The 27,610-nt window shown below is 37.4% G+C and overlaps 1 protein-coding gene across 8 annotated transcripts in view; it reads right to left on the bottom strand.

Annotated features, from left to right (window-relative positions):
- GABRB2 (gamma-aminobutyric acid type A receptor subunit beta2) overlaps nucleotides 1-27,610 on the bottom strand; it is a 239,180-nt gene that overhangs the window by 130,152 nt on the left and 81,418 nt on the right. For all 8 annotated transcript variants that reach the window (XM_032337114.1, XM_032337115.1, XM_032337120.1 and 5 more), the window contains one exon: nucleotides 25,842-26,062. In XM_032337114.1, coding sequence (XP_032193005.1) covers nucleotides 25,842-26,062 — 221 coding nt within the window. The remainder of the gene's footprint in view (nucleotides 1-25,841; nucleotides 26,063-27,610) is intronic.

Here is a 27,610-nt window from a genome sequence, read left to right as displayed (position 1 = left end):
TGAATCTGGAAAATTATTTATTCAGAATTCTACAGAAACATGACCCTGAGAATCTCACCAAAAAGCAATTAAGACTAACTTTCTTTTGACTAATGGAAATCATTTTATTTATCCAGAGGTGTTTAGTTACTTAGGACGGAGTTTTGAAGTGAGTGTGGGGGGTGACAAAAGCAGTTCACAGCAACTTAAAACTGAAATTCAGAGAGCCCCACACAAGTAAAGACTGATTAAAACAAAACAAAAAAGGTGTGGGGGCACCTGGGTGGCTCAGTGGGTTAAAGCTCCTGCCTTTGGCTCAGGTCATAATCCCAGGGTCCTGGGATCAAGCCCCACATCAGGCTCTCTGCTCAGCAGGGAGTCTGTTTGCCCCTCTCTCTCTGCCTGCCTCTCTGCCTGCTTGTGCTCTCTGTCTGTCAAATAAATAAATAAAATCTTAAAAAAAAAAAAAAAGTGTGCCTTGGTGGTTCAGTTAGTTAAGCTTCTCACTTCACCTCAGGTCATGATCTCAGGGTCCAGCGACCCAGCCCCACATCAGACTCCTTGCTCAAGGAGGAGACTGCCTGTCTTTCCCTCTGCCCCTCCACCCCCTGCTGAGGTGCCTGTAGCCTTCTCTGTCTCTCTCTCAAATAAATAAAATCTTTAAATTAAAAAAAATTAGAGGGCACCTGGGTGGCTCAGTGGGTGAGGCTGCTGCCTTCGGCTCAGGTCATGATCTCAGGGTCCTGGGATCGAGTCCTGCATCGGGCTCTCTGATCAGCAGGGAGCCTGCTTCCCTCTCTCTCTCTCTGCCTGCCTCTCTGCCTACTTGTGATCTCTTTCTGTCAAATAAATAAATAAAATCTTTTAAAAAAAAATAAAAAATCCCCAGGGGTACAGGTCTGTGAATCACCAGGTTTACACACTTCACAGCACTCACCAAAGGCTCAGTGGGTTAAGCCTCTGCCTTCGGCTCAGGTCATGATCTCAGGGTCCTGGGATCGAGTCCCACATCGGGCTCTCTGCTCAGCAGGGAGCCTGCTTTCCTCTCTCTCTCTCTCTCTCTGCCTGCCTCTCTGCCTACTTGTGATCTCTGTCAAATAAATAAATAAAAAATAAAATTAAAAATTAAAAAAAATTAGAGGCTAAATTGGAAAAAGGTGTATTTGAAAAATTCCTACCAAAACACATCTATAATGCAGAGTTGTTTGAAGACACAGAGGAAAAGAAAAAAAAAATCACCTTATACCCAAATGATGGCCCACTTTCTTAAGAAGTTTAGTTGACAAAATAAACAGGTAAAGCAGAATGAAGTGGTTCATAATTTTTAAAATGGGACCACTTTAAAGGAGCCTTTTATTTTTTAATTTTTTTAGGGGGGTATAATTTTTTTTTTTATTTATTTGACAGAGAAAGAGATCACAAGTAAGTGGAGAGGTAGGCAGGGAGAGAAAGAGAGAGGAGGAAGCAGGCTCCCCTCTGAGCAGAGAGCTGGGTGCAGGGCTATATCCCAGGACCCTGGGATCATGACCTGAGCCGAAGGCAGAGGCTTTAACCCACTGAGCCATCCAGGCACCCCAAAGGAGGCTTTTAAAGAAAAAGAAAAGGCTTTAAAAAAACAATAAACACATTAAAATAACAATTTACAATAGAAATTACTCAAGTATTATTATAGCATGTTGCAAAAAAACAAGCATGAAAATAAGCACATCCAATTCTGGGGTAAAAAATGAAAACCTATAACCGAAGTTATCATAAGGGAAAAGGTGTGTATCACTGTGTTTATATGGACAATTTCATTTCACCAAAACTGGGAGAGGGAAACAGAACTGGAAGAATGAGAGAATGGACAACAAAGTTAAAGAATGCCTGCAGTGTCAGTGTTTTGCCTAAATGCTGTATTGGTCTCTCTGTCTCTCTATCTGTTTCTCTCTCTAGGAAGAAGAAAAAGAATATGACAAAATGGCTTCATACTTCAGGAAAACGTTACTGGGTATTAAAACCTGAAAATTAATTGTTTAGCAAATGGCTGGATGGGTTCTACTGTTCCAGCTGGAGAAGAGAGAGTAGACTGATGGATATAGTAACAGCCTCTATTTATATGGAGGGCTCAAGGGAGTGATGATCTGCTGTTCACATTTTCTCCTATGGACCAAATGGAAGCTATGGTCATAAATTCTATCATGAAGGACGTGGAAGATTCAGGTTAAACAGAAAGATGACTTGGCTGGTCATGAGGGCTGTAAAATAATGAAATGGCTCCCCAGGGTAGATGGTAGATTTCCCTTTCTGAAGATGATGTGTAAAGAATAGGCTCATCTGTCAGGGTGATGAAGGCGGGGGGGCTAACCATGGCACAAGGAGAGTCTCAGTGATGGGCTGTACTTTCTGGTTCACTAAAGCAGAATCTATCTTTAATTTTCAGCTACCGAAGCAAATGCCCCAATTCTTTGCAGCCTCAGCACACCTTTGCTAATTTGGCTTGTAATGGATTTTAGCTTAATAAAACAGACAATAACTTGAGGACTCCCTAAATGTAATTAAATAACTAAAAGGTTGTAATACAGCCTATAAACGTTGAAAGTATTTCAAGGCATGCTTAATGACAACAAGGGCTAGGTAAAGATCTATTCCTGTCAAGTAATTATTAACAAAATCATTCAAGACTATCCTTATAGCCCTGGGATGCAACATTATATGTTGGTCATAGTTTTTATGCTTGGTGGTGTTCATATTAGTTAAGGCATTTGTGGTTATGTAATATTACAATGTTACTAATGAGTAATTATTTCTATAAGTGATTAAGATGTATCACTGTGACATAAGCAATTTTATATTTGCTATCTCAATGGATTTCTTGTCTTCCCCTATCCCAACCCCCATCCCAAAGCTCATTCAACTGTCTTTTCTTGACAGGAAAAAAATAGTCTAATAATTGCCAAATGCACACCATTCCTGAGAGAAATACGATGCAACAAACTATTCTCTATCAATTCTTAACCTACCATTAGGGAGTAAAGAGAGTATAAGGACTTTGAGCTGGGTATGTATTAATTTAAAAACCTAAACCTAAAATTTGCAAGTTAATTATAATTTGGTGAATGAGTTTGAGAAAGATTTAAGCTCCTGAATTATAATATACCTGAGTGACAATAAAGTATTGACCAATATTAATATCCATAGTGAGTCTACATTTTTGCATGATGCTTGCTAAGAACTGGAGAAAATATTTTATAAAATTACTAAGATGTGGTCTTTGGCCGTAAGACCTTAAAATCAAAGCTCAAATACAAGATCTAGGAAGAAAGTGGTCTAAGAGGATATTAACTATATAAATTTTGATTAATTATTTAACTTCTTTGAGTCTCAATAATAATAATAACATGTCAACATGAGGGAATCTACCTCTTAGTATGGATATAAAAACTTAAACAATACATAGAAATTGTTTAGCATGGTATAAGCATACCTACAAACTGTAGCTATAAATATAATTATATTTATTTTTACTTATATTTATTATTGTTAGACATATGTGTTAATTATGAATAATTTGTATTATAAGATCTCCAGCAAGGAATATGATTGGAAATTGAAGCATCCACTGCAGAGAAAATGAGCTATCAGCTAGGTGACAGAGAATAGATAAGATTTTATTAAACAGAATGTAGGTAGGAGGATTTTCTCATCAGCTTTGCACAGGGTGAGCACATGCTCAGAGTCAGGACATAAGGGTAAAATGGTAGAGAAATTTGCATGGTAAGCAAATTTGTTGAGATTCATACCTGTTTGAAGGGCTGAATGTAGTGGTTGACCTTTTATTCCAAGCAACTTGGTTTATATTTTTATTCACTGAAAATTATAGAACATGGTATAATATAATTTGAAACAAAGTGGTAAAATTATGAGATACTTAAATCTGATTGAGGAGTCACATACTCAGACACCTAAAGGGTCCCAGTTTATGGCCTCAGTATGTGGAATAGGCTCAACGTAAGACAACTGGGAATGGTGAGGACTGGGGTGAACCGGAGAAAACATACCTTGTCTCAACAAAGTATTTCTCAGCTCTAGCTGAATGCTGCTATGTGGGAAATAAGGCCCAATGTTTTCAATCATTAGATTTTTGAATAACTAATTAGAAAATATAAATTTTAAAATGAGATGTCCTAATTTTTTATAATGTTGTGTTGGTCAAATAAAACACCTCCATGAATTGGAGATGTCTTGAGGGCAGATAGTAGGCATCCCTTGATATAATCCGTAATTTTACAAATGAAGAGAGCAAGTCTCTGAGACCTTAAGTGAATCACCTGAATTGACACAGAGTGAGTTAGAGGCACCACTGGGATCTGAACCAATGGTAATTTTATCCAAAGGTAAACTAACCCTCACTGGGGGCTAGGCTTTATCCCAGTCAGCATGGAACCATGTGAGCACATGCCCAGAACGAGGGCATTTGGAAGTTTCAGTGCAATGTCCATTGTACTAAAACATGACTTTAAGTTCTAGATTATTTTTCATTAGAGTCTGAAAGTAAACAATGTAGCAGATGAACAAAGGTCAAAATAAAGTTGAAAAAAACAAGTATAAGCATTGGTTCTCTTTTCTTGGTGTTAGTGTAATAGAGAGGAAAGAACACGTCTAGGGGAGTCACATGGTCCTGTGTTTACCATTTCCCAGTAATGTCACTTGAGGAAGTTAGTTTGCTTGTTTTTAAAATGGAAATAATGATGCCTACCATGTAGGGTTGCTGGAACTCAAGAACTTGATGGCAATATATCACATTTGAGTGATCATGTCATAAAACTTAGTTTTCAAACATTGATTTAAGGAAGTCAAGGAAAGCATGAATGATTTAAGAATCAGGAAAGCATGTTCTGATGTAAGCATTTATAGTCAAGTTCCCTAGGAAGTGTAATTTAAAACTCAGCAAGGATAACAACTAACTAAATTACTAACAAACGGCTCTGCGATTAATATAATCTAGATCAGTGAAAAATCAGACATTGTTAAAGCAGAAATAAAGATGGGTTACACATAGTATTGTTATTAAGATCAGTTGCTTTTACTTGTGATCTCTGTCAAATAAATAAATAAAATCTTTTAAAAAATTAAGATTAGTTGCTTTTATAATATACTGTAAGATAGAAGAGTTGTGAGTTAAAGCCAATTTTCACAGTTAAAGAAATGAGCCGAGTTACTGTAAATCTTCAAGAAAATTGATGAGTTGGGGCCATAAGCAAGCCTTGTAATAGAACAGACTTCTGTATTTACAAATGTGACTCCAAAACACAGAACTAGCATTTTTAGAAAAGAGGTAGGATAATATTTGGCATCAGTCTTGGATTTCAAGCTGGACCTGGCATTTCCAGCTCTGTGACACAGGGGATATTACTAATCCTTCTCACAGTTTGCTTTTCTGTAATTTATGGATAAAAAATGTCCATTTTATAGCAGAGCTATGAGAAATCAAACAAATAATGGTCTATGAAGCACTTAGAGCAATTACTTGCAAATCCTCAGCGTTAGGTAGAGGGTAACTGCTCTTATCATCATTATTATAATCCATTTTAAGACACAGGGGGAGTAGAATTTTTTTAAGATTTTATTAATTTATTTGAGAGAGAGAAGGTGGTGGAGCAGGTGAAGGAGAGGGAGAGAATCCCAAGCCAACTCTGCGCTGAGTGCAGAGCCCGATTCGGGACTTGATCTCACAAAACTGAGATTATGACATGAGCTGAAACCAAGAGTTCAAGGCTTAACTGACTGAGCCACCCAAGCACCCCAGGAATATTTTTTTAAAAAGAAAAAGAAGGAGTAGTTAAAAATACTATTGCACAAAAATACTACAGTTAATGCTTTGAACACATGGATAACATGATGAATTTTTTATTTTAAAAGTAATATGATTTATGTCAAATCTAGAATGGCAAATTCATATTTATGCCTTTGATTTCCATAATTGACAGGAATACACTATCAAATAGCAGCTTCTGTGACACTGGAAACACAGTATGTATACCTTTTATGTTGTCCTAACAATCAGTAAAATATTCCACAAAAACTATGTAAGGAAAGCACTTGATAAAGAGTAGTTTCTAGATTTCCTCTGCATGATTTTTAAACTTCTTTCTCTAAAAATGGCTTTTTAAAAATAATTTGTTAAAGATTTTGCTTATTTACCTTAGAGATAGAGAGAGCACATGCATGCAAGCAGAGTGGGGAGCATGGGGGGGAGGGAGAGGGAGACAATCCCCAGCAGATTCTGTACTGAGCACAGAGCCCAACATGGGGCTCAATCCCACAACTCTGAGATCAGGACCTGAGCCAGAACTAAGAGTCAGATTCCCAACCAACCAACTGAGCCACCCAGGCTCCCCTCTAATAATGGCTTTTTTAAGGAAGAAACACAAAGCGGTAAGAAATACAGCACTTCCATCTTCAGGTTTATGTAAAAATAAATATCTAAGATTAGTTCATTTAGGTGATTGTTCAATCATTTTTCTCATTCTGGAAAATACTGTTTTATATTTAAAGCATAATTAATGTAATCTTTGATTTCCACAGATACTGAACTGATACCATTTATAGGAATAGTGTTCATTAAATACAAAATGTTAACTAAAGATTTTGGGAGTGTTTTATCCCATCTGAGGAACCGGGCCGGGTGCACATATAAAGTGCATCACCACTTATTTCAATTGGTTAGCATATAGCTTTAAAACATGAATTAAAAGGCCTTTAATAAAGACATGAATTTTCCAGTTTCCCTAAGAACCCATCTTTCCAGATTCTCTCCAGTTAGTAATGCACCGAAGCCCAGTGGATGTTTGACTCCATGACACTGGCTTCAAGATACATTTATACCTCAGAGATAATGTAAGTTTGGTTCCAGACCACCACAATAAAGCAAAAATCACAATAAATTAATTCAAATGAATTTTTTGATTTGCCAGTAATATAAAAGTTATGTTTATACTACAGTCTATAAAGTCTATAATCTATTATAGTTTATTAAGTGTGTAGTACATTATGTCTAAAAAATGATGTACACACCTTAAAACAATTTATTGCTAAAAACGATAACCATTATCCGAGCTTTCAGCAGTTTATAATTCTTTTGCTGGTGGAAGGTCTTTCCTCTACGTTCATGGCTACTGACTTATCAGGGTGATAGTTGGAGAAGGAAGGGGATGCTTGTGTCAATTTCTTAAAATAAGACAATGGGGCGCCTGGGTGGCTCAGTGGGTTAAAGCCTCTGCCTTCGGCTCAGGTCATGATCCCAGGGTCCTGGGATCGAGCCCCGCATTGGGCTGTCCGCTCCGCGGATAGCCTGCTTCCTCCTCTCTCTCTTTCTACCTGCCTCTCTGCCTACTTGTGATCTCTGTCTGTTAAATAAATAAGTAAAATCTTAAAAAAAAAAAAAAAGACAATGAAGTTGGCTACATTGATTGACTCTTCCCTTCACAAATGATTTCTCTGTGGAGCACTTGGGTGGCTGAGTTGGTGAAGCAGCTGTCTTCAACTCAGGTCATGATCCCAGGGTCCTGGGATCAAGTCCTGCATCTGGCTCCCTGCTCAGTGAGGACCTTGCTTCTCTCTCTGCCTGCCACTCCCCCTGCTTGTGTGCTCTCTCTCTCTCTCTCTGTCTCTTTCTCTCTGTAAAATAAATGAATAAAATCTTTAAAAACACAACAACAAAAACCCACAAATGCTTTGTCTATAGCATGCAGTGCCATTTGATAGCTTTTTACTCACAGTAGAACTTCATTCAAATTTAGTGTCAGTCCTCTCAACCCCTGCTCTGTCAACTAAGTTGACATAATGTTCTAAATCCTTTGCTGTTACTTTGACAATCTTCACAGCATCTTCATCAGGAGCAGAAGTCATCTCAGAAACACTTTCTTGGTTCATCCATGAGAAGCAACTCCTCATCCATTCAAGTTTTCCCACGAGAGTGCAGCAATTCAGTCCCTTCCTCAGGCTCCACTTCTCACTCTAGTTCTCTTGCTGTTTCTACCACATCAGCAATTACTTCCTCCGCTTAAGTCATGAACGCCCCACAGCCGTCCACCAGGGTTGAAATCCACTTCTTTCAGACTCCTGTTCATGCTGATAGATTGACCTATTTCCATGAATCACAAGTTCTTAATGGCATCTAGAATGGTGAATCCTTGCCAGAGGTTTTCAATTTACTTTGCCCAGATCCATCAGAGGAATCACTATCTATGGCAACTAGGAAATCTATGAAATCTAGGAGAACTATGAAATTTATGGCCTTAATAAGTGTATTTCTTAAATAACAAAAGTTGAAAATCACAATTATTCCTTGATCCATGAGCTTCAGAACGGATGTTGTGTTAGCGGGCACGCAAAAAAAAAACATTAATCATGCTGTACAGCTCCATCAGAGCTCTTGGGTGGTCAGGTGCATTATCAATGAGCAGTCTTTTGAAAGAGATATTTTGAAAGGAATCTTTTTTCCCAAGCAATCTTTTTTTCTCAACAGTGGACTATAAATAGGAGTGCTGTCATCTAGGCTTTGCTGCCCCATTTATAGAACACAGGCAGAATAGAGTTAGCATAATTCTTAAAGGCCCTTGGAGTTAGCATAATTCTTAAAGGCCCTTGGATTTTCCAAATGGTAAATGAGCATTGGCTTCCACTTAGAGTCACCAGCTGTATTAGCCCCTAACAGGAGAGTCAGCCTATCCTTTGAAGCTTTGAAGCCAGGCATTGACTTCACCTCTCTAGCTACAAAAGTCTTAGAAGCTGTTTTCTTTCAATGGAAGTCTGTTTTGTCCACATTGGATATCTGTTGCTAAGTGTAGTCACCTTTATTAGTTAGCTTAGCTAGATCTTCTAAATAACTTGTGGCAGCTTCTACATCAGTCCTTGCTGCTTCACCTTGCACTTTTTTTTAAGGATTTATTTATTTATCAGAGAGAGAGAGATTGAGAGAGCACACAAGCAGGTAAAGTGGCAGGCAGAGAAAGAGAGAGAAGCAGGCTCCCCACCAAGCAAGGAGCCTGATGCAGGACTCAATCCCAGGACCCTGGGATCATGACCTGAGCCAAAGGCAGTGGCTCAACTGACTGAGCCACCCAGGAGTCCCACCTTGCACTTTTCCATTAAGCAGAATGCTTCTTAAACCTCATGAACCAACCTCTACAAATTTCAAACTTTTCTTCTGCAGCTTCTTCACCTTTCTCAACTTTCATATATATATATATGTTTTTTAAGATTTTATTTATTTATTTGACAGAAAGATATACAGTGAGAAAGGGAACACAAGTAGGGGGAGTGGGAGACAGAGAAGTAGGCTTTCCACCAAGCAGGGAGCCGGATGCGGGCTTGATCCCAGGACCCGGGATCACGACCTGACCCGACGGCAGACACTTAACGACTGAGCCACCCAGATGCCCTGTAACCTTCATATATTGAAGCGAGTTAGGGCCTGGTCTGAGTTAGGCTTTGGCTTCTGGCAATGTTGTGGCTGATATGATCTTCTGTTCAGATATGAACAGATTTGTTCAGATATGAGCAAGAAGATTGTTTTGCTTTCTTATCATTTATGTGTTCACCAGAGTAGCCTTTTAATTTCCTTCAAGAACTGTTCCTTTGCTTTCACAGTGTGGGTAGCTGGCAAAAGAGACCAAGTTTCCCTCCTACCTAGGTTTTTAACATGCCTTTCTCACTGTGCTAAATCATGTCTAGTTTTTTATTTAAAGTGAGAGACAGATGTGTGACTCTTCCTTTCACTTACACTAAGAGGGCATTGTAGGATTATTAACTGGCCTCAGTAACACTATTGTGTCTCAAGAAATATGGGGGCTTGAGGAGAGGGAAAGAGATGAGAGGAATGGTCACATGGTGGAGCAGTCAGAGGACATGCAACATTTTTCACTTAGGTTTACCATCTTATAGGGTACAGTTTGTTAGGACCCAAAACAAAATAGTAGCACTAAAGATCACTGAACACAGATCACTGTAACAAATATAATAATAATGAAAAAAAATTGAAATACTGTGAGAATTACCAAAAGGTGACACAGAGACATGAGGTAAGCAAATGCTGTGGGGAGAATGGTAGGCTTGTTTGATGCAGGGTGGCTACAAACCTCCAGTCTGTATCTGTGAAGCACAATAAACCAAGGTATGACTGTAGTTAGTAGTTGAAAACCACTTAAATATTCTGAAATACAGGGTTGGCAACATGCAGCATTACCTACAAGTATGACAGATTAAGTAGCTTCGAAAATCATACTGCAGAAAAATGAAGGAACATTATTAAGTGAATAAAGAATATTATCAAATGGACAAAAAACAAAATCAATTCTTTGTGAAAAAATATTCAAAGAATACAGAAGGAAACTACCTGACCGGAAAATGACAGGTATCTCTGAAGGTATTTTTTTTCTTTAAAATTTGATACTTTTAAAAAATACTTTACTTGGGGCACCTGGGTGATTCAGTCAGTTAAGCATCTGCCTTCAGCTCAAGTCATGATCCCAGTAATGACTAATATTTATTATTTAGGTAACTGGAAGACATACTCTGTCTTACGAAAAAAGGAAGGGAGAGAGAAAGAGAGAAATGACATTTCTTAAATAACTCCATATAATGGAAGGCAGAGGACTCAGTAATTTTTCAAACCTCCGGTGCCTCATCATTTTACAGATACATGACTTTACAACAATGCCAACAATTATGCTGCACATTCTATCAGCCCATATGGTCTATAGACATGGCATGTATGCAATGATATATAGATATAGATATAGAATGATGTTTTAAATTGAATAATCTATGAAAAAAATCTCTTACCTACAAAATATGTGGCTGGAATTTAAATTTATAAGATTTATTTTTCTAAAATGTAGTAGCTAGAGCTAAGAAAGCAAATCATTCCCAATTTATGTATCTCTAAATATGAAGACTAGTTTGTATCAGTTATAATAACCTATGTGTTCACAGAAAGGTAAAACAGAAAATACAGAGTCACTGTTAAAACTGCAGAAGTCAGATAGACTTGAATCCAATATTAGGTCTGTGCTTACAAGATGTGTGACGGTAGGTACTTTTTTAACATTTTTGGGTTTCACTTTCCTCTTGTGTAAAAATACCTACTTTTTGGAGTTAAAGTATATAAAGCACTTAGTATAGTGTGCCTGGCCCAAAGTGACTGCTAAATAACTATGGATTAAAATGCATGTTTAAATGAGCAATAAATGAATGGAAAAAATAAACATGGAAGTAAATAAAATGTCATGGGCAAAAGCATATGCTTTGTGTTAATTTGGGGAATGTATTTAAAATAATATATCTAGTGTTGTGTAGAGTCTTCCACCAGCATATGGAGGTAGCCCCTTTGCTGGCCAGTGGCCCCATTCCTCTACGGGGAATTTTAAGTGACAGTCCCGGAGCTCTCCTCCTGTCAGCGTAGAGAAATGGATATGTATGCGCCTTCCCAGTGCTGAGCAACCTGTCCACAGCACAGGTGGAGCATCACTGTTCTGGGGACTTTGGGATTCCATGGGTAACAATTACTCAGTGACCACTACCCGGGTCAGACAGAAAAGAATTCCCAGCCACTGGCACTCATCCGCTCTACCCTGCCATTGCATTTCTTTTTCATTGCTCTCCTCTTTTTTTGATCTTGGAGTCTCCCCCTAGCCCTGTGACATGTCTCCCCATCTGTTCATGCAGATGGTGCTATCCAGAGAAGTAAAAAATCTGGTGTCCCCAAATCCCTCCTGATTCAGTTGGTTCTCTTTAAAACAGAGCAGTGGAGAAAATAAATGAGGAAATGGAAGGCATATTTTATTTTACTTATTTCTTTAAAAGATTTTGTTTATTTATGCAAGAGAGAGAGAGAAAGAGAGAGCATAAGCAGGGGGAGGAATATTAGAGGAGGAAGAGGGGGACAATCTCCAGCAGACTCCATGCTGAGCACATAGTCAAGCATGGGGCTCAATCCCACCACCCTGAGATCATGACCTGACCCAAACCAAGAGCTGGACCCTTAACCAACTAAGCTACCCAGGTGCCCCAAAACCATATTTTAAAGCACAGAAAGGTAATGGCTCATAAAAGAAATACATTCGTGTTTCGTGTCTGGTTTGCCGTGAATGCTGTCTGTTAAAGGTAAACCTTTATTCTGACTTTCTCCTGAATAAAACTGTGTTTGCAATAGCTGACAGTATCTGAAATATAGAATTAAACCTCCCCCTGCCCCCCAAACCCCACCAAATCTTATTAGACAGAAACTACACTAATGACCTATGGAAATTTGGATCAGGCATATTTTACTCTTTTTTCTATCCATGCTTATGAAAACTGAAAATTTGGAAGGACGAAATCGTTTTTTGAAATGAAAGTAGGTTGTCACTAAACAATAGTAATTTGATTTTGCGGAATTTAAAAATACTACAAAAGATGAAATTGAGCCAAGCATCCCACTCATGATGGAGAAAACAGAAGCCTAAGCATCAATCAAAAAGAACAAAATCACAAATAAAGAAAAAGTAACCCTGGGATATAGTCTCTTCTTTGTCCAAGATGTCTGAGATCTTCATAATAAAATAAACACTAAAACTAAAACCTATCTAATGACTCAGACTATAGTCAACCTCTTAGGCAATTTTTAAAATCTTAAGCGTTCTCAAATTAGAAGGTCTGATAATCTATATTATTTGGAACTTGGCCTCTCAGAGTAAAACACTGTTTTTCTTATGCCTTAGAATTTAGAAATGCATTTTCACTCCTGTGTTGATCTCCCCCTCTATTCTTTTAGCATGCATCCCCATCGAGCCCCTGGCCACGCATGTTGTAGACACAGACTTTTCCTCTTTCAGAGTAACTCCACCTTCCACAAATAAGGACAGACCTATGCTTTGTCTCATCCCCCATCACTGGGTGATGACTGATTGTTCCAGAGATTAACTAACAAAGATCCATGAACTAACCCTTAGTGAGTAAGGTTAGTGAAGCAGTGAAATGTACAATTTTGTCACATACTAAATGGGCTAATTAAGAGCCAGCTGCGAGTGGTGGGCAATGTTTCTCTTTATCACACCACAGACCCTTTTACATAGGCAGAAGACTGACCCCTGTGTCCTTTATATCTAACTTTCCAAAGGAAAAATAAACCCATGATTACAGCCAAGTGGGCTAATATGACTTGCAAAAAATATTGTCCTGAACAAATATTAGTGGTCTTTTCCCCACACAGTAGTCAACCTCACTCCTCCCACTTCCTGCCTTTCTTCCTATCACACAAACACAGAAAACATACCTTTGTGCACACAGTTGCACGTGCATACACACACAGTTTGAAATATAGACAAGATAGTTCAAATAACATAAAGACATGCTCTATGCTAAGCAAAGAATATGATATTTCTTCTCTGCAATCAAAAAAGAAACTATATACCTTTTTAATTATAAAGATTTGACTATCCTAAATAAAAAAGAACAACTCCCTTGAATCAGCCATAATGGATTTTTTAAGGTGTGTGTCTGAAAAGCACTAGCTCTCATTAGAAAGTGTTTTCTCACTGACTCATTCTGCAGAAGAAGGTTAATATGGGTCACCTAAATTCCACGTTCATAGAATATTCTCTTCACCTTCACATCCCCGTATATCTTTTAAAGTACCACATGCACAGCAAATAATAATAAAACACCACACCAATGGGAATTTCTACACAGTCAACTCACATTGGCATTTAAGTCACAACTTGGAAAGCTGAGTTCATGACAAATGTTGTTTCTGTCTTTGTTTTCAGAAAGTCTTCTTATCATCTGCTTATATAAATATCACCTCAAGTACCATCTCACTGCTAACGTAGTTGTCCCCACTAGTAAAGAGAAATGTACACAGTATCTACTAGGTAAGACAATCAGATTTTTCCACCTTATTAAAACATAATAATCTTAGATAATTCTCCATGATATTGATTTGATTTGATGCTTCTCTTTTTCTCCTCATAATTTACCTCAGTCTGCAAATTCATTGTTTAAAAACGTTAGATGCCATTTTGCCCGAGTTACATGCACTGAGACAGAATGATAAATCAATTTGAGATAAGCCCTGCGGAGAGCACAGTTCCCTTCCAACTGATAAACAGAGTCAGGTAGTCACACTGATAAAGTAAGGAGTGCTGTTGAGAAATTGCTATTACTTATTCATTCATGCAGACATTGACTCAACAAGTAGTTTTTCATTGACTCGTAGGAGACAGGCACTGTTCAAGATGCTGGAATATAGCAGGGGAAAAAAAAAAAAACACAGGACTCTGGTCTTATGAAGCTGATTGTTTAGTGGAGCGAAGCCAGTAAGAATAGTAAACAAATGAAAAATGCATTTAGTTATAAAGTACATAAAATGCAGTAACGTGAAAGAGAGGAAACAGAAAGACTTAACTTTCTTCCTGTGAGCACACGAATGGTCTTCTGTCCTGAAGACCATTGTATTTTGTTCTTTTGAACTGGAACACTCATTCCTCAGATTTCTACCTATTGATCTTCATAAACAACATCTTGGTTTCAGATGTCACTCCTAAGTAGGACTCCAGCCCTCTCCTCCAGTCACTTTTCCTCAGATTATTCATACTGTGTAATTTTCTTCACGGAATTCATCACAATTTGCAAGCCTCATGTCTATCTGTTTTTTTTTTTTTTTTTTTTTTTTTTTTGGTGCTGGTGGTTTATATATGTTTCCCTTACTAAGTACATGTCTCTGGAGTTAGGGATGATGCCTGGTTTATTCACTCCCGCACCCCCATTCCCCACAGCAGTTGATTGGATGAATCAATGCATAAATGAACTAAAGGTTCAGAAACTGACTTGACTATAATGTCTATGTTTCATTAAACATAAATTCAAACACTAGCATTTTTTCATGCTTCCTTTGGGTACACGACACAGACATTCCTAAGATTAGGTAGTCACAATGAATAACGGCATTCAGCTATCAGTCTAATGAAAATTCTGAGTATGTCTGTCCCTGCTCTGCTACATTCCAGTCCATGCCCTGCGTCATTTCTCTGCATTAAGATCTCTTAAAACATAAAGCACATGGGCTTCAGAGTCAAACAGACTTGAATTCTCTTCCCAGCCTTGACATTTGAAGTTGTGCTACTTTGAACAAGTTACTAGATTGTCTAGGCCTCAGTTTCCTCTTCTATAAAAATGGAATGATATTAATATCTGCCAGATGGGATTATTTGGGGATCAGAAGATACAATATACATGTAACTATGTATATTGTATACACATGTATGTATACACATACTGTGTATCAGAAGATACACAGCATGTAATTACTTGATTTTAATGGCTACAGTTATCTGGGAACTATAGCAATAAATGAAGCCACGAGTTATTTATTGGGCAGCTACTGTGTGCTGGATACTTTATAAAAGTTACATTATTTAATTTTTAAAAAAATTTTAATCTTATTCTTATAGGTTAATTGATATTATTATACCTTCAGTTTAAAGTGCTTAGGTAACTTTTTAAAAAGGCACAAAACCTACGAAAAAACTATAGAACCTGGCCCTCTCCCACTATCCTATCCTATTTCTCTTTTATCTCACCATTTCATATGTTTTCATCCCACTAATCTCTAAGTTCTGAGTCTCTATTTTGGTTGCCTCATTCATCTTCATCTTCAGTGTTGATACATAATAAAGGTTTAACACCACCATTTCCTCTTGCCAGATATCATCCAGCACTAATCATGATATAAATGGCAGGATAGGTCAAAGTTAGATACATGTAGCAATCTTACAATGCCAAATAATCTATACAGAGAACTGAGCTTGTGCTGAGCACTTTCCTAAGTGCTCTACAAATAGTTGTTCACTCAATCTCCCCAGTAATCCCAAAAGGTGGGTACCATAAAGCCCTATAACACTGATAAGGGAACTGAGCCTCAGAAAGATGGAGCATGGTGAGTTTGTGACAGAAGAAATCCTTGAAACAAGATAGTCAGATCCCAAACCCATGCTCTAAATACTCAGCAATACTGCTTCTCCAGTGGCTTTGTGTTCTGTGGCCTCACTATACAGTGATGTAAAAAGTACAGATGCCTCCTGCTACTTTGAAGCCAGAAGCAGCTCTAGTCTTTATCCTGATCCTTTTAGTAGTTTCCCTTAGTTGTCAGACTGTTAAAACTGCTAAAATAAAAGTCCTAATTATTTCCTCTATTATGGCTAGTGAGAACAATTCAACATGGAATTAATATCTTCCTCCAAGGATTTATGGCCAGTTAGCATTTTGTTGCCTTTTATTCTGTCCATATGAGTACAGATAATGAGCTGCTTCTGAGAAATGAAATAGCTTGAGCATTTCATAATGTGGTAACTGTGATTTGAGTCATTAAGCTATTATACTGGCTTGGTTTCCAAAAGGAAGGTTTGCTTTATTTGTGACCTCCAGAATAAAAAGGTAGGGATGGGTTAGAAATCCTCTCTTACTAACCATTTAGTAAATCAAGAAATTGAAACTTACCAAAAGTCCTTCAGCAAAAAAATTTTGGAGGTGATATCCTTAGATTAAAGAGCTTTTTAGCTCCTTTATTTTTTTTTTCTCTCCATGGGAAATAAGGCTGAAAAATACCTCAGTGAAATAAATGCTTTTTAAAAAAATTATGCCATGAAACAAATACATATTTTCTTCAGTGTCTACTGGGATCTTCCCAAAGAGCCTTGTAGACAAAGGTAGCTCTAGTTCTAGTTATCTGAAAGTCAGAGGTACAACTAATAGCTCAATACTTTGTTTTCCCTTCCAGGATGAGTATTAATGGTAGAGTTAGGATCAAGGATCTCAGCGAAAGAATGCCTGTGAATCCTTGACATGAAAGTGTAAAGATTACCAAGGTAATAATTTCCCAAATCATAAAGAATTTAGCTTCTTCAGTTCAGGAGAAAAGCCTGTGGACAAAGTAAGTCTAGGGTGGCTTTCGGTCTCTGGGAACCACAGAAGCTAGGTGGCCACCTCACTTCCCGTAAGGTGTTTCATCTTTGGCTAACTGACAGTCTAATCTTACAGTGGTTTCTTTTTCCCTAGTCTGCAACCAAATTCCACAATATGGCTATGTGATTCTGAAGAAAAAAAAGAGAGAGAATTTCAAAATCCCTATACCCCAAATTATAAACTGTATTTTGCTTTTCCTTGAACTTGGGGGTTCAAAAACATGAAGCAAAAATAACTTTCTGCATCTGAATTGTAAAGTAGAAAATCCTTCAAGGATAAAGGATGAAAGTAGAAGTGATGATATTAATTTAAACTCAAAGAATACACACCATGTGCTGTATGTATAGAAATGTCTACAAGCTAGCCAAAAACAGTGCATAAATCCACGTTATGGAGCTTGTTTAAGACTGTGAAACCCATACTCATTTATTTATGAACAGCGACCATGACAGTTTCTCTAGGGGGAGAGAAATGACTATTAGAGGTTCCTTTTAGGAGCCTTGGAAACTTGGGCTCGCCTTTCTTCTTCCATCAAGATTTTCAGTATTTGTTTTCCCTAAGGGTCTTTTGCATCCATCTACCTGGACAGATATTGCATTTTCTCAGACTCTGGGAAGGTGATTGAGATTATGGGCTTTGAGTTCGATTCTGAGCCCAAACCCAATCAGCAAGTTATCTACTTGCTGTCCACATCAGTATTCTCAAGCATAAAATAGAAGTAACGGGATTATTTAATGCAGATAATTCAGGGTGTGACATACAGAAAGAAATCGATACAGGTTACTACTCCTACTGCTAACACTACTACAACCCTCTCAATTAAACTGCTCATTTATATTTGCTTTGAAAAGGTCGTTGTCTAATTAAAACTCTGCCACGAATTAACTCCTTACAAAGACTATCTCATATAACTGCATTTTGCCTATTTGCTAAGCAAATTGCCATCAAAAGCTGCCAACAAAATTCACTGATTTCATGAAATCATGTTACAAATTTACTCCAGATGTAATTGGAAAAAACTTTATTGCTTAGGACAGCCTGCACCGTTTGAAGGTTAGGTTTATGGAAGTCCCTTTAGTTTTCTTTAGTTTTAACATAAGACAAACAGAAGAAAAAAATGTTGCTGAGGTGTATATGTCTGAATATATACACACATACATATATGTACACATATATATACCTCTGAACTGATACATAAGCATATTTATGCCAATAAATGGAGTAATACATCTATATACAAACATATATGCAACACCTACAATTTTAATTTTCCACTAGGAAATATTTTGCTTAAAATAAAATAAAATAGAATATTTATTTTAAATGAATTAAATAAGTGAAGATCTAGCTTCTTTCTATGATGACAATATTCTTGTGACCTAAAGAGCTCACTCCCAATGGAGTTAGGAATGTGCCAGTGTCATCTCCAGATGTGCTATGTGTAGCAATGCTGTATATAGCTATGCTCATGAGCCTGCGAATAATGTCTTCAGTGGGCTTTAATGCTTCTTCTCTTTTCAGACAAGGCCCACTTCATGGCACCATAGTACTCATTTTTGAGGCCTGCACTAGGAGACCCATGTCTTTACAGGGGGTAAAGCTGGTGTCTTCCCTGCTTTGAAATGCCTGGAGTCTCTGACCATTCATCTTTTCCTCAGCAGCCCTTTGACATCTTTGTTTTTTGGTCCAGCTATCATTTGACTGAAAACAATGAACATGATGACAACTAGGGACCCATCTAACTGGCACTGAAAAAGATGCACTGACTACTGGAACATTATGAGTCAGTAATGGTTAAGAAATGCTTAGATGTTTTTCATCTAGGGGCACGTTGGTGGCTCAGTCAGTTGAGTGTCCAACTTTTGGTTTTGGCTCAGGTCATGATTTCAGGGTCCTGGGATCGAGTCCCTCAGTGGGCTCCATGCTCAGCAGGGAGTCTGCTTGAAGAGTCTCTCCCTCTCCATCTGCCCTTCCCCCTCCTCTCTCTCTCCCCCTCTCTCAAATAAGGAAGTAAATATTGAAAACATATGTTTTTCATCCGAAAGTCCAGCGAAACATGGCAACAGAAAGAGCTGTGGATTATTTCCTAGGGCTGCTAATACACACTGCTTCCATTTCTCAAGTCCAAAGAATGGTGTGATCCTGATTCTACTTTTTAGATTTGACTTACTTGCTGATGTCAGTCAGACAATGATGACTCTAAATAACCAGATGACTCCCACAAAGCAGGGAACCCGATGTGGGGCTTGATCCCAGAACCCTGGAATCATGACCTAACCCAAAGACAGACTCTTAACGACTGAGCACCCAGGCGCCCCAGAGAGTCTTAATAAAATTTGTGTTTTTCTACTTGACAAAAACACAATCACCATCTCTATGAAAATGCATTAAATCAATTAAGAAGTCCGAGTAAAAATTGATACTTTATTATTTGATAGAATACATTTCAGTAAGGGATGGCCACTTGATTATTTGCTTGTTTAATATTCTGTGGTAAAACTTTAGGAACAGAAGAAGAAGGCAAAACTAATAAAAACCTTTCCTGTCTAAAATCATTACAAGCTAACATCATCCTTTGCCATTTTCCCAATGACAGAACATACATAGCAGGAGGTGGTTGAATTGCCTTCTGCTTCCTGCTGAATTTTTCTTTAAGAATGTGAACCTTTAATCAGAAGTGACATGTTTCTGATCTAATGTTACATATGGGAGGTATACGGGCATATGAAGTCAAGGCCTCCCCCTCACATCAAAAGACAAACAGCTATTTTTAGATGGGTCAGCTATTACTGAAAGACTAAGACATTCTTTCCGTAAGAACTGGCCTAATAAAGCCAGCATTGGTACATCTCCAGAGCCATTTATTTAACCCATGATTATAACATTATAAGATTACAAATTGTTCAACAAATAGCTTTGCCTGTCACTAAAATATTGAGTAAATTTTAAATGAGATTCCTGTATTTTATAGCAACAACCACATATTTCTCACCTTATATCAAAACCATAAACCATATCCTATATTAAATAAAGAAATATATCCCAAATATGTCCCATAATGGTTAAAGAAGAGGAGAAGGGTTTTCTTGACATGCAAACATGTTTACGATATATCCATTGTTATTTTAAAAATTCAAATCACAAAATGGTATGTATAATGTAAACCTGCTTTTATAAAAAACTTTCTATATGCTTTTTTACTAGAAAAGTATCTGGAAGACTATAAAGCAAGGTATAGGTAGTAGTTATCTCTGGGTGGTACAATTAAGGGTAATTTTATGTTCATAACAGCATTTTCTAAGTTTTTAATAACAAATGTACATCATCTCCTGATAGGAAAAGTGTTTTGTCTTAATTATATTTGTAAAAGAGTTTTTAATATGTGATAAAATGCTTATGATATAAATAATATGAAGCCCAATTTAGATTCAGATTCTAAATGTTAACAAAATGTACATTGTTATATTAAAAAAAGATTTTATCATTTGATAATTCAGGTTTTATTGTGTATGAAAATGTAATAATTTTTTTTGTTTTCTTAATCAGACTTTTTCAAAGAGATAACTGCAGTTGCTAAATAACTGAAATTAACTGAAATATCATGTTAAGTACTGCTGTATGCATAATGCGATGGGAGTGGATATGCTTAAAAATTATGTGCCATACATTAGCAAAATCATAGGATTATGAGATTTGGGGAGCTAGAAAAAAATTTAGAAATCACTTAAGTAAGTAATTATAAGAATAATTAATTGTAAGACAAGGCCTCCTAATTTTATGCCCACTGTCAATATTCATTTACTATTGAAATCTAACAAATATCTCTTATTTCAAGTAAATAACAGTCTAAATTTTATCTATATAACATTCTTTATAATTTCAATATCAGATTAAACCTGATTTTTATCTGTGAGGGCTTTAACTGGATTCATTAACAAAAGTCTTACATTTTCTATGCCATTTTCCCTTGAAGTGTTCTGAAAACTTGATTGGGCCAATCTTATTTGTGAGTATTATATAGTTCATCTGTTTGAAATATTTCCTTTGTAAATTGCTAGGAATTCTTCCGCCTCGTCAACTGGAAAGTCTTTTGTCACCAATTATCCAGCTGGGTTACTCCTGAGAAAGTATTCTTCTTCCTCCAGCTATATCTCCTGACAGAAATCCCTAAATAACATTGTTAAAGACAAGAGGTATTTGATTTTACGATCAAATTGGTGTAATTGAGCTATCAACCAGTCAAGAGTGAAGGTGAGAATCTATATTCAAAGATTTCATTATTCTTTAGCCACAAACTATAATTTTGAGTTTCAAAAAGGCATTATTCATATCTTTGGTTTATTATTCCTGTATCCCATAGATTTTTTTTTAAAGGTATTATTTATGTATTTGACAGGGAGAGAGCAAGCGAGAGTACAAGCAGTGGGGGAGTGGCAGGTAGAGGGAGAAACAGACTCCCCTGCTGAGCAAGGAGCCTGATGTGAGACTCCATCCCAGCACCCTGGGATCATGATTCAAGCCGAAGGCAGACGCTTAACCGACTGAGCCACCCAGGTGTCCCTGTATCCCATAGATCTTATAAATACGTTGAGAAAATAGACATACAATGAAACACGAGGAAAAGGAAAGTCTTTTTGAGAAATCGCACAATACTGGATTAAATAATTACGATGTGCATGCCACAAGCAAGGCCCTGGGCGGGGGCTACAGGCAGATTTACAGGTGGTCATGCCACCTGGGTCTCAAGCCAGCCAGGCATCCAGTTTTCTTGCTCCAGATTGTGTGCTGTCAAATGCAATGGCTTGAGTTCATCGACTCCAGTACATATTTTCTTTCGTTGTTCCCTTTTTCACTCTAGACTACCCTGGGCTAGATGTTTCGCATTCTCTTTAATCCACTTGCTCACTCTTCTGGCTCTACACAACGAACCTAGTGTCTTACTTAGCTGAATTGTGAAAAGATAACTGAAGTAAAATTCTACAATATAAAATGGCCATCTTGATATATGAAGCCTTCCCTTTGCCTGTCTTCAAATACCCCACATTCATTTATTCATTAAATAGTAACACTGAACACCAGTTACTATGCTACTCCAAATATATAATTTAATTTTCTAGACTGATGTTAGATTATATGGTCTTTTAGATTCATTAATTATTGATTCAGAGGATGACTGTGTTGTAATAATATTGGCATCATCTAATTTACCCCTCTGTTTTATATACAAGGAAATTAAAACCTGGATAAGACACAAGGTTCAAAAAGAAGTTTGTTACAAAAGTCAAAACTAAAACCTCAATTTCATTACCATTATGGTTTGTTAAGGAAATTAGTTTCATTGAGTACTTGTGTCCATTTATGTATCTGAACAACATTAAAACTTTGTTCTCTGAACCTCTAATACAGTTATCAACCAGAGGAGCACTGGGATAATGGAGAGTAAGCTGCTAATTTGTGCTTTTGGTGAAGGGGAAACAAAAAGCCAATCAGAATGAAAACCATTAAAACCTACCCATAACAGTAGCACCTAAAAAATTTTCCATGTTTCTGAATCTCAATCTCCATTTCCTGAGCTCCTCAAAGCCATTATACCTTAATGCAAGCTTGCTGAGGGGCCGCTATGCTGCTATCCTCAAAACTCCTGCTTCCCAAACACAATATATCAGCGTAAGTGTACTCAGAGCTCCTGCTGTGTACAGTCAGACACAAAGGGACACTCATGCAGGAGGACAACTGATTTCATAAAGAGGTTATCAAGATTGTAACTGAAGGGCTCTGACCACTCCTTCCTGGGTTATGACTTAGCCTGGTTGTCTATGGTCATGGGCCCCAGGCTGTGAGCCACACACCCTTTGAGATGAGGTGACCTCCTTTTCAGACATAGCTCCTGAAAGTAGATGTCCTGTATAGAAGATTCTTCACCTCTAAGAGATTAGAAAGATCTTTTCTTGGCTACAGACTCTTAAATCTTGAATGATATTTCCTGGATATTAGAATCAGACATCCCTAGGTCTCTGAAACATAGCATTTTTCCTTTCAATTTTATCATAAAAATTTCTAAACCTACAGATAAATTGAAAGAGCAGCACAATGAACACCTATATACCAATGACAAAATTAAACAAGCATTGGTGTGCCTGGGTGGCTCAGTAGGCTAAGGGTTTGATTCTTGATTTTGGCTCAGGTCATGATCTCAAGGTTTTGAGACCGAGCCCTGCGTCGGGCTCTACACTAGGCATCTAGCCTGCTTAAGATTCTCTCTCTCCTTCTCCTTCGGGCCATACCCCCCTTCTCCCTTTCTAAAACAAAAAGAAAAATTAAACAGGCATTAAAAATGCATATTACTTTCTCCTTCTTACGTTTTAATACCTGAACATTTCACTAAAGTAAACCCTACAAAAGAAGCTTACTCAGACCCTCTGAATGCTCTCTTCTCTGGCCCCCTTGTCCCTGCCAATGTGTGTGGATATCAATGGGAGAGGAGTTTAAGGGTAAGTAGGAAAAGAGAGTGGGTGATGTCAACCCTAGCAATGGTAATTCTAATTACATTCCTTTTATTTGCATATTCCTGGAGTCGAGAAGAGAATATGTGGTCTGCATTGAATTTCTAGCAATGAAAAAAACATTCTATGATTAGTAAAAACTGGAATAGGATACTTATAAATTTCCTGAAAAACCTTGTTATCAATTTCAGAGTCAGAGTTAACAATACAACTGACAGAATGATTATAATTCATGTGCCTTCTCTGTCAAGTAGTGTTAATTTCCTACATGTCAGAAGTGTTTAAATCCTTTATTTCCTATTGTTGTGAGTTTTAGTTACAGCAGTGTCATATAGTGAGGCTTAAAATAAAAATGAGCAAAATAAATAAATAAATAAAAAGAATGAGCAGTCATCGATGTTTTTGTCTGATTATATAATGACATAAAGAAGCCATATTTTTCATCTATACTGGTCCTTTCTTTTCCTTCTCAATTCCAAAAACATCCTGATTGTTGATTTTCCCATCCATTCAACTTTGCATATATGTATTCAGAATTACCACCTTTATTGAGCATATTTATGGTGTAGGTGCCTTGCCAGACCTGGGTCTACCAAGGAGAATACAGCTTGTTCTCTGCTTTCAAGGTGGGTGTTCCACGGAAATGGGAAGAGCTCAGGGTAATTTCTGCATGACTGCTGTGCAGATTAAGCGATTTGCTAAGCAAATGCCTCCAGCACTGGGTCTGGTGTTTAGCCAAAACTTGCCACTTGCCAGTCCTCCTCCTCATTCACTGCCGAGTGGGTATTACTTCTATGCCTCCTTCTGCCTTCTTCGGGATTCTAACCATTCTCTGTGCTTAGCTCTTAAAAAGTGTGACCTATAGCTTCTTTTGAACCCCTATCTCCCCCACAGCCTGCATGGTCACACTCTCATCAAGGTCTTTGTGATTCTAAATGTTTTATAGTTCATTCCAAGTGGTAAGTTTAGTACGATGTATCCTTAACACAATTCTTTCCATTAGTGCTTTCAAAGTTCTCCACTTTGGTGGGATCTTTGCCGACATTGCCAATTTCTCTCTCTGCTGTTTCTCTTTTTTCTAAGACACGCATGTGAGCCCTGCCCCTATCCAATCCATCTGCTTACCTCCAGTGGCTGACAGAGAACACACGTGCCTTCTCCATGCCTCACCCTCACCAACTTTCCCTTGGTAGCCAAATGCCACTTTCTCTAAAAATACGATCAACCAAAAAGCTGGTTCATAAGCACTCAAGACAATGTGCCAGTCAGACACACAATATATCAGACAATGAAAACAAGACATGACAGACAAGAAATATGTGGAAGTGAGGAGCGTCCTAGTGTAGTGGTTAAGAGCTGTGGCTCTGAACTAGGATCTGAATTCAAATCTCATCTTTGTAGCTAACTTGCTTTGTGATTTTAGATGTGAGCCTTAGTTTCTGCATTTAAAAATAAAGATTATAACCATTTGTAACATATGAAGTTGTTTTAAGGATCAACTATAACAATGCATGGAAAGCATTTAACTCAATATCTGACCCCTAACCCCTAAAAAATGAATAATAGTATTGTTACTACCATCATTATAATGATAAGGTAAGCACACATGTGTGCAAAACAGAATTGATCAGAGACATTTGAATGTTTCAGAGTTTAGAGTTTCTTCCTGATAACACAGAGGAATCCTTTATATTGTAATAATGTAATTTTTCAGAGTAAGATAACTATCTTTTTTCTCTGTTTTCTTTCAGGAAACCAGCTATTGCTTCTAATACAAAATAAACTTTAAAAGAAGCAGCTGTCTTATTTTACAATTCAGCCTCACCTTAACAGCAGAGCATCACAATTACTTTCAGACATAAAAGTACATTGAATAGTATAAATTTATTATTAATAAATGTGGGATAATGACTTTATTTATTTCCAAGTCTGATTGCTCCTTGGAGGGTAAGAAGGCAAAAAAAGCCTTCCTGTCATTAGAGGACCAGACCCAATTCCTGTAGCTTACAAGCAGTTTATGAAGCAGAGCATCTGCCATACTCAAACAACTATTCAGCATCCAAACATTTTTTTCCCTTTTAAGGAAGCCCTATATCTTGGCTCTTTTGATGGCTTATCCTTGCTCCTTAAAGAAAGCAGCTTTAGGATCAGCAGCTGATATTAGAAAATAATTCAGAAAAACCTATTCTTAGCTAGGGCTAAGTCCCTTTGTAAACATGTTCCCCTAAGCTCTCAGATGTCCACTGGATAGGAGATTTAACTGCTTATGATAGAATTGAGGGAAGAATAAGGAACATAGCACAATATTGTCCTCCAATAAAAATCAATAGCTATTTCATTCAGGAAAAACTCAATTTTGAAATGGACGCTACAAACCTGAGGCCATAAAGAACGGTCCCATCTGGATGCAGGCGGATCATGCGGTTCTTGACAGTCACTCCATGTACAAATGACTTCTTATCATTTAGGAAGTAGGTATCCGGTACCCAGAGCTGGTCTGCCACTCTGTTGTCCAGAGTCAAGTTTAAAGGTATTACATTATAGGACAGTCTCTTATCTCTCCAGGCTTGCTGGAAATACATTGTCAAGGTATAATCCTGTGAATGTGAAAAGAAAATGGTTATTTTGTACACAATCTTGGGAGATAGGCAAATATCTTATTATTCATAAGAAAAGAAATATATACAACCACACACTAGAAACATACTATTCACATATAGGCAAATATTAATTTATTAAACCCTTTCTAACTGAACACCCAGTATGTGAGCCTGTCAGGCACTATGGCCAGCACTGTAAATATGGAAATGAGGAGAGTATATCCCAGTAAAATTTATTATATAGTACCCAGGAAGAAAGATGGTAAGGAATAATTAGTGAATTAACTAGATTTTCCCAAAGTGGGAAACGTGGAATTGTTTTAGATGGGATACAAATACAATTGTAAAAAAGTGGTTAATTGGGGCACCTGGGTGGCTCAGTGGGTTAAAGCCTTTGCCTTCAGCTCAGGTAATGTTCTCAGGGTCCTGGGCTCAAGCCCCGCGTTGTCGGCCTCTCTGCTCAGCAGGGAGCCTGCTTCCTCCTCCTCTCTCTCTCTCTCTCTCTCTGCCTGACTCTCTGCCTACTTGTGATCTCTGTCTGTCAAGTAAATAAGTAAAATCTTTTTAAAAAAGTGGTTAATTTGTTATAGTAATAATTGTAAGAGTTTGTCAAAGAAAATCCTAACCAGTCTAATCAAGGAGGATTTCCCAGGAGAGGTGGCATTTACACTGAGACTTATGTAGCTTCTTGGCTAAATAATAGCCTAGTCAGTATTTCATGAGAATTTTAATCCCAGGATTCTGAATCATCAGGAGGCTCTTAGCTTTTGAGAAATAATGAGTTGTTATAAAGTGAGCACTGGCCTTGAAGTCCCAGATTCAGCATTTCTCAATTGTTTCTAGCATGTAAATTTTTACAAATTCTTTTGCTTAAGTTCCATTAACTATAAATGGGACTTTTAATACATACTTGATCTAAGCAGAAGATTGTTGACTAATGTATAACTCAAATGCAATTTGTAAACTACAAAAAGCTATATATTATGAATAAAGCATTTACATATATATATATTGTGACATGTTTGATCCATTAGAGGCCTGTGGGTACAATGTAATTGTTCTCACCCTCATTTGAATGACTTAATGAAAGACCAAATATCATTTCAAAAGATAATTACCATTCTATTTTGAAATCAGTTCACAATGCTCTACTTGAGGGCTTTTGAAAAAACCAGAATCATGTATTAATCATCCCTACCTCTTGAGAGCTAGCACAGTCCTAGGGCACAAACAGTGAATGAATGAGTGAATGAACGGGTATCCAATAAGGTACACCTACTGGATTTCTGCATGTGTCTGTACACTTTTGTAGATAAGATACACAACTCAATCTCTGTGAAGTCCGTAAGTTTTTCCAACCCTTACTGAGATTTATACATGCTAATTTGGTTATGTAATTTTAAAATATAACTTGTAATATATTACCTGCTAATAACATTGAATAGTTTTAATAGGAAATATATAACCCCTCTGCAAAAATATTAAATATTTTCATTTGTTTCATAAACATACAAACTTTGATCTCATTCAGAAGCCAGGGTAGGG

This window comes from Mustela erminea, chromosome 3 (assembly GCF_009829155.1).
Source record: "Mustela erminea isolate mMusErm1 chromosome 3, mMusErm1.Pri, whole genome shotgun sequence".
NCBI lineage: Eukaryota > Metazoa > Chordata > Mammalia > Carnivora > Mustelidae > Mustela > Mustela erminea.
Note: the sequence above shows the minus strand (reverse complement) of the source record. Positions and strands in the feature narration are given on the sequence as shown.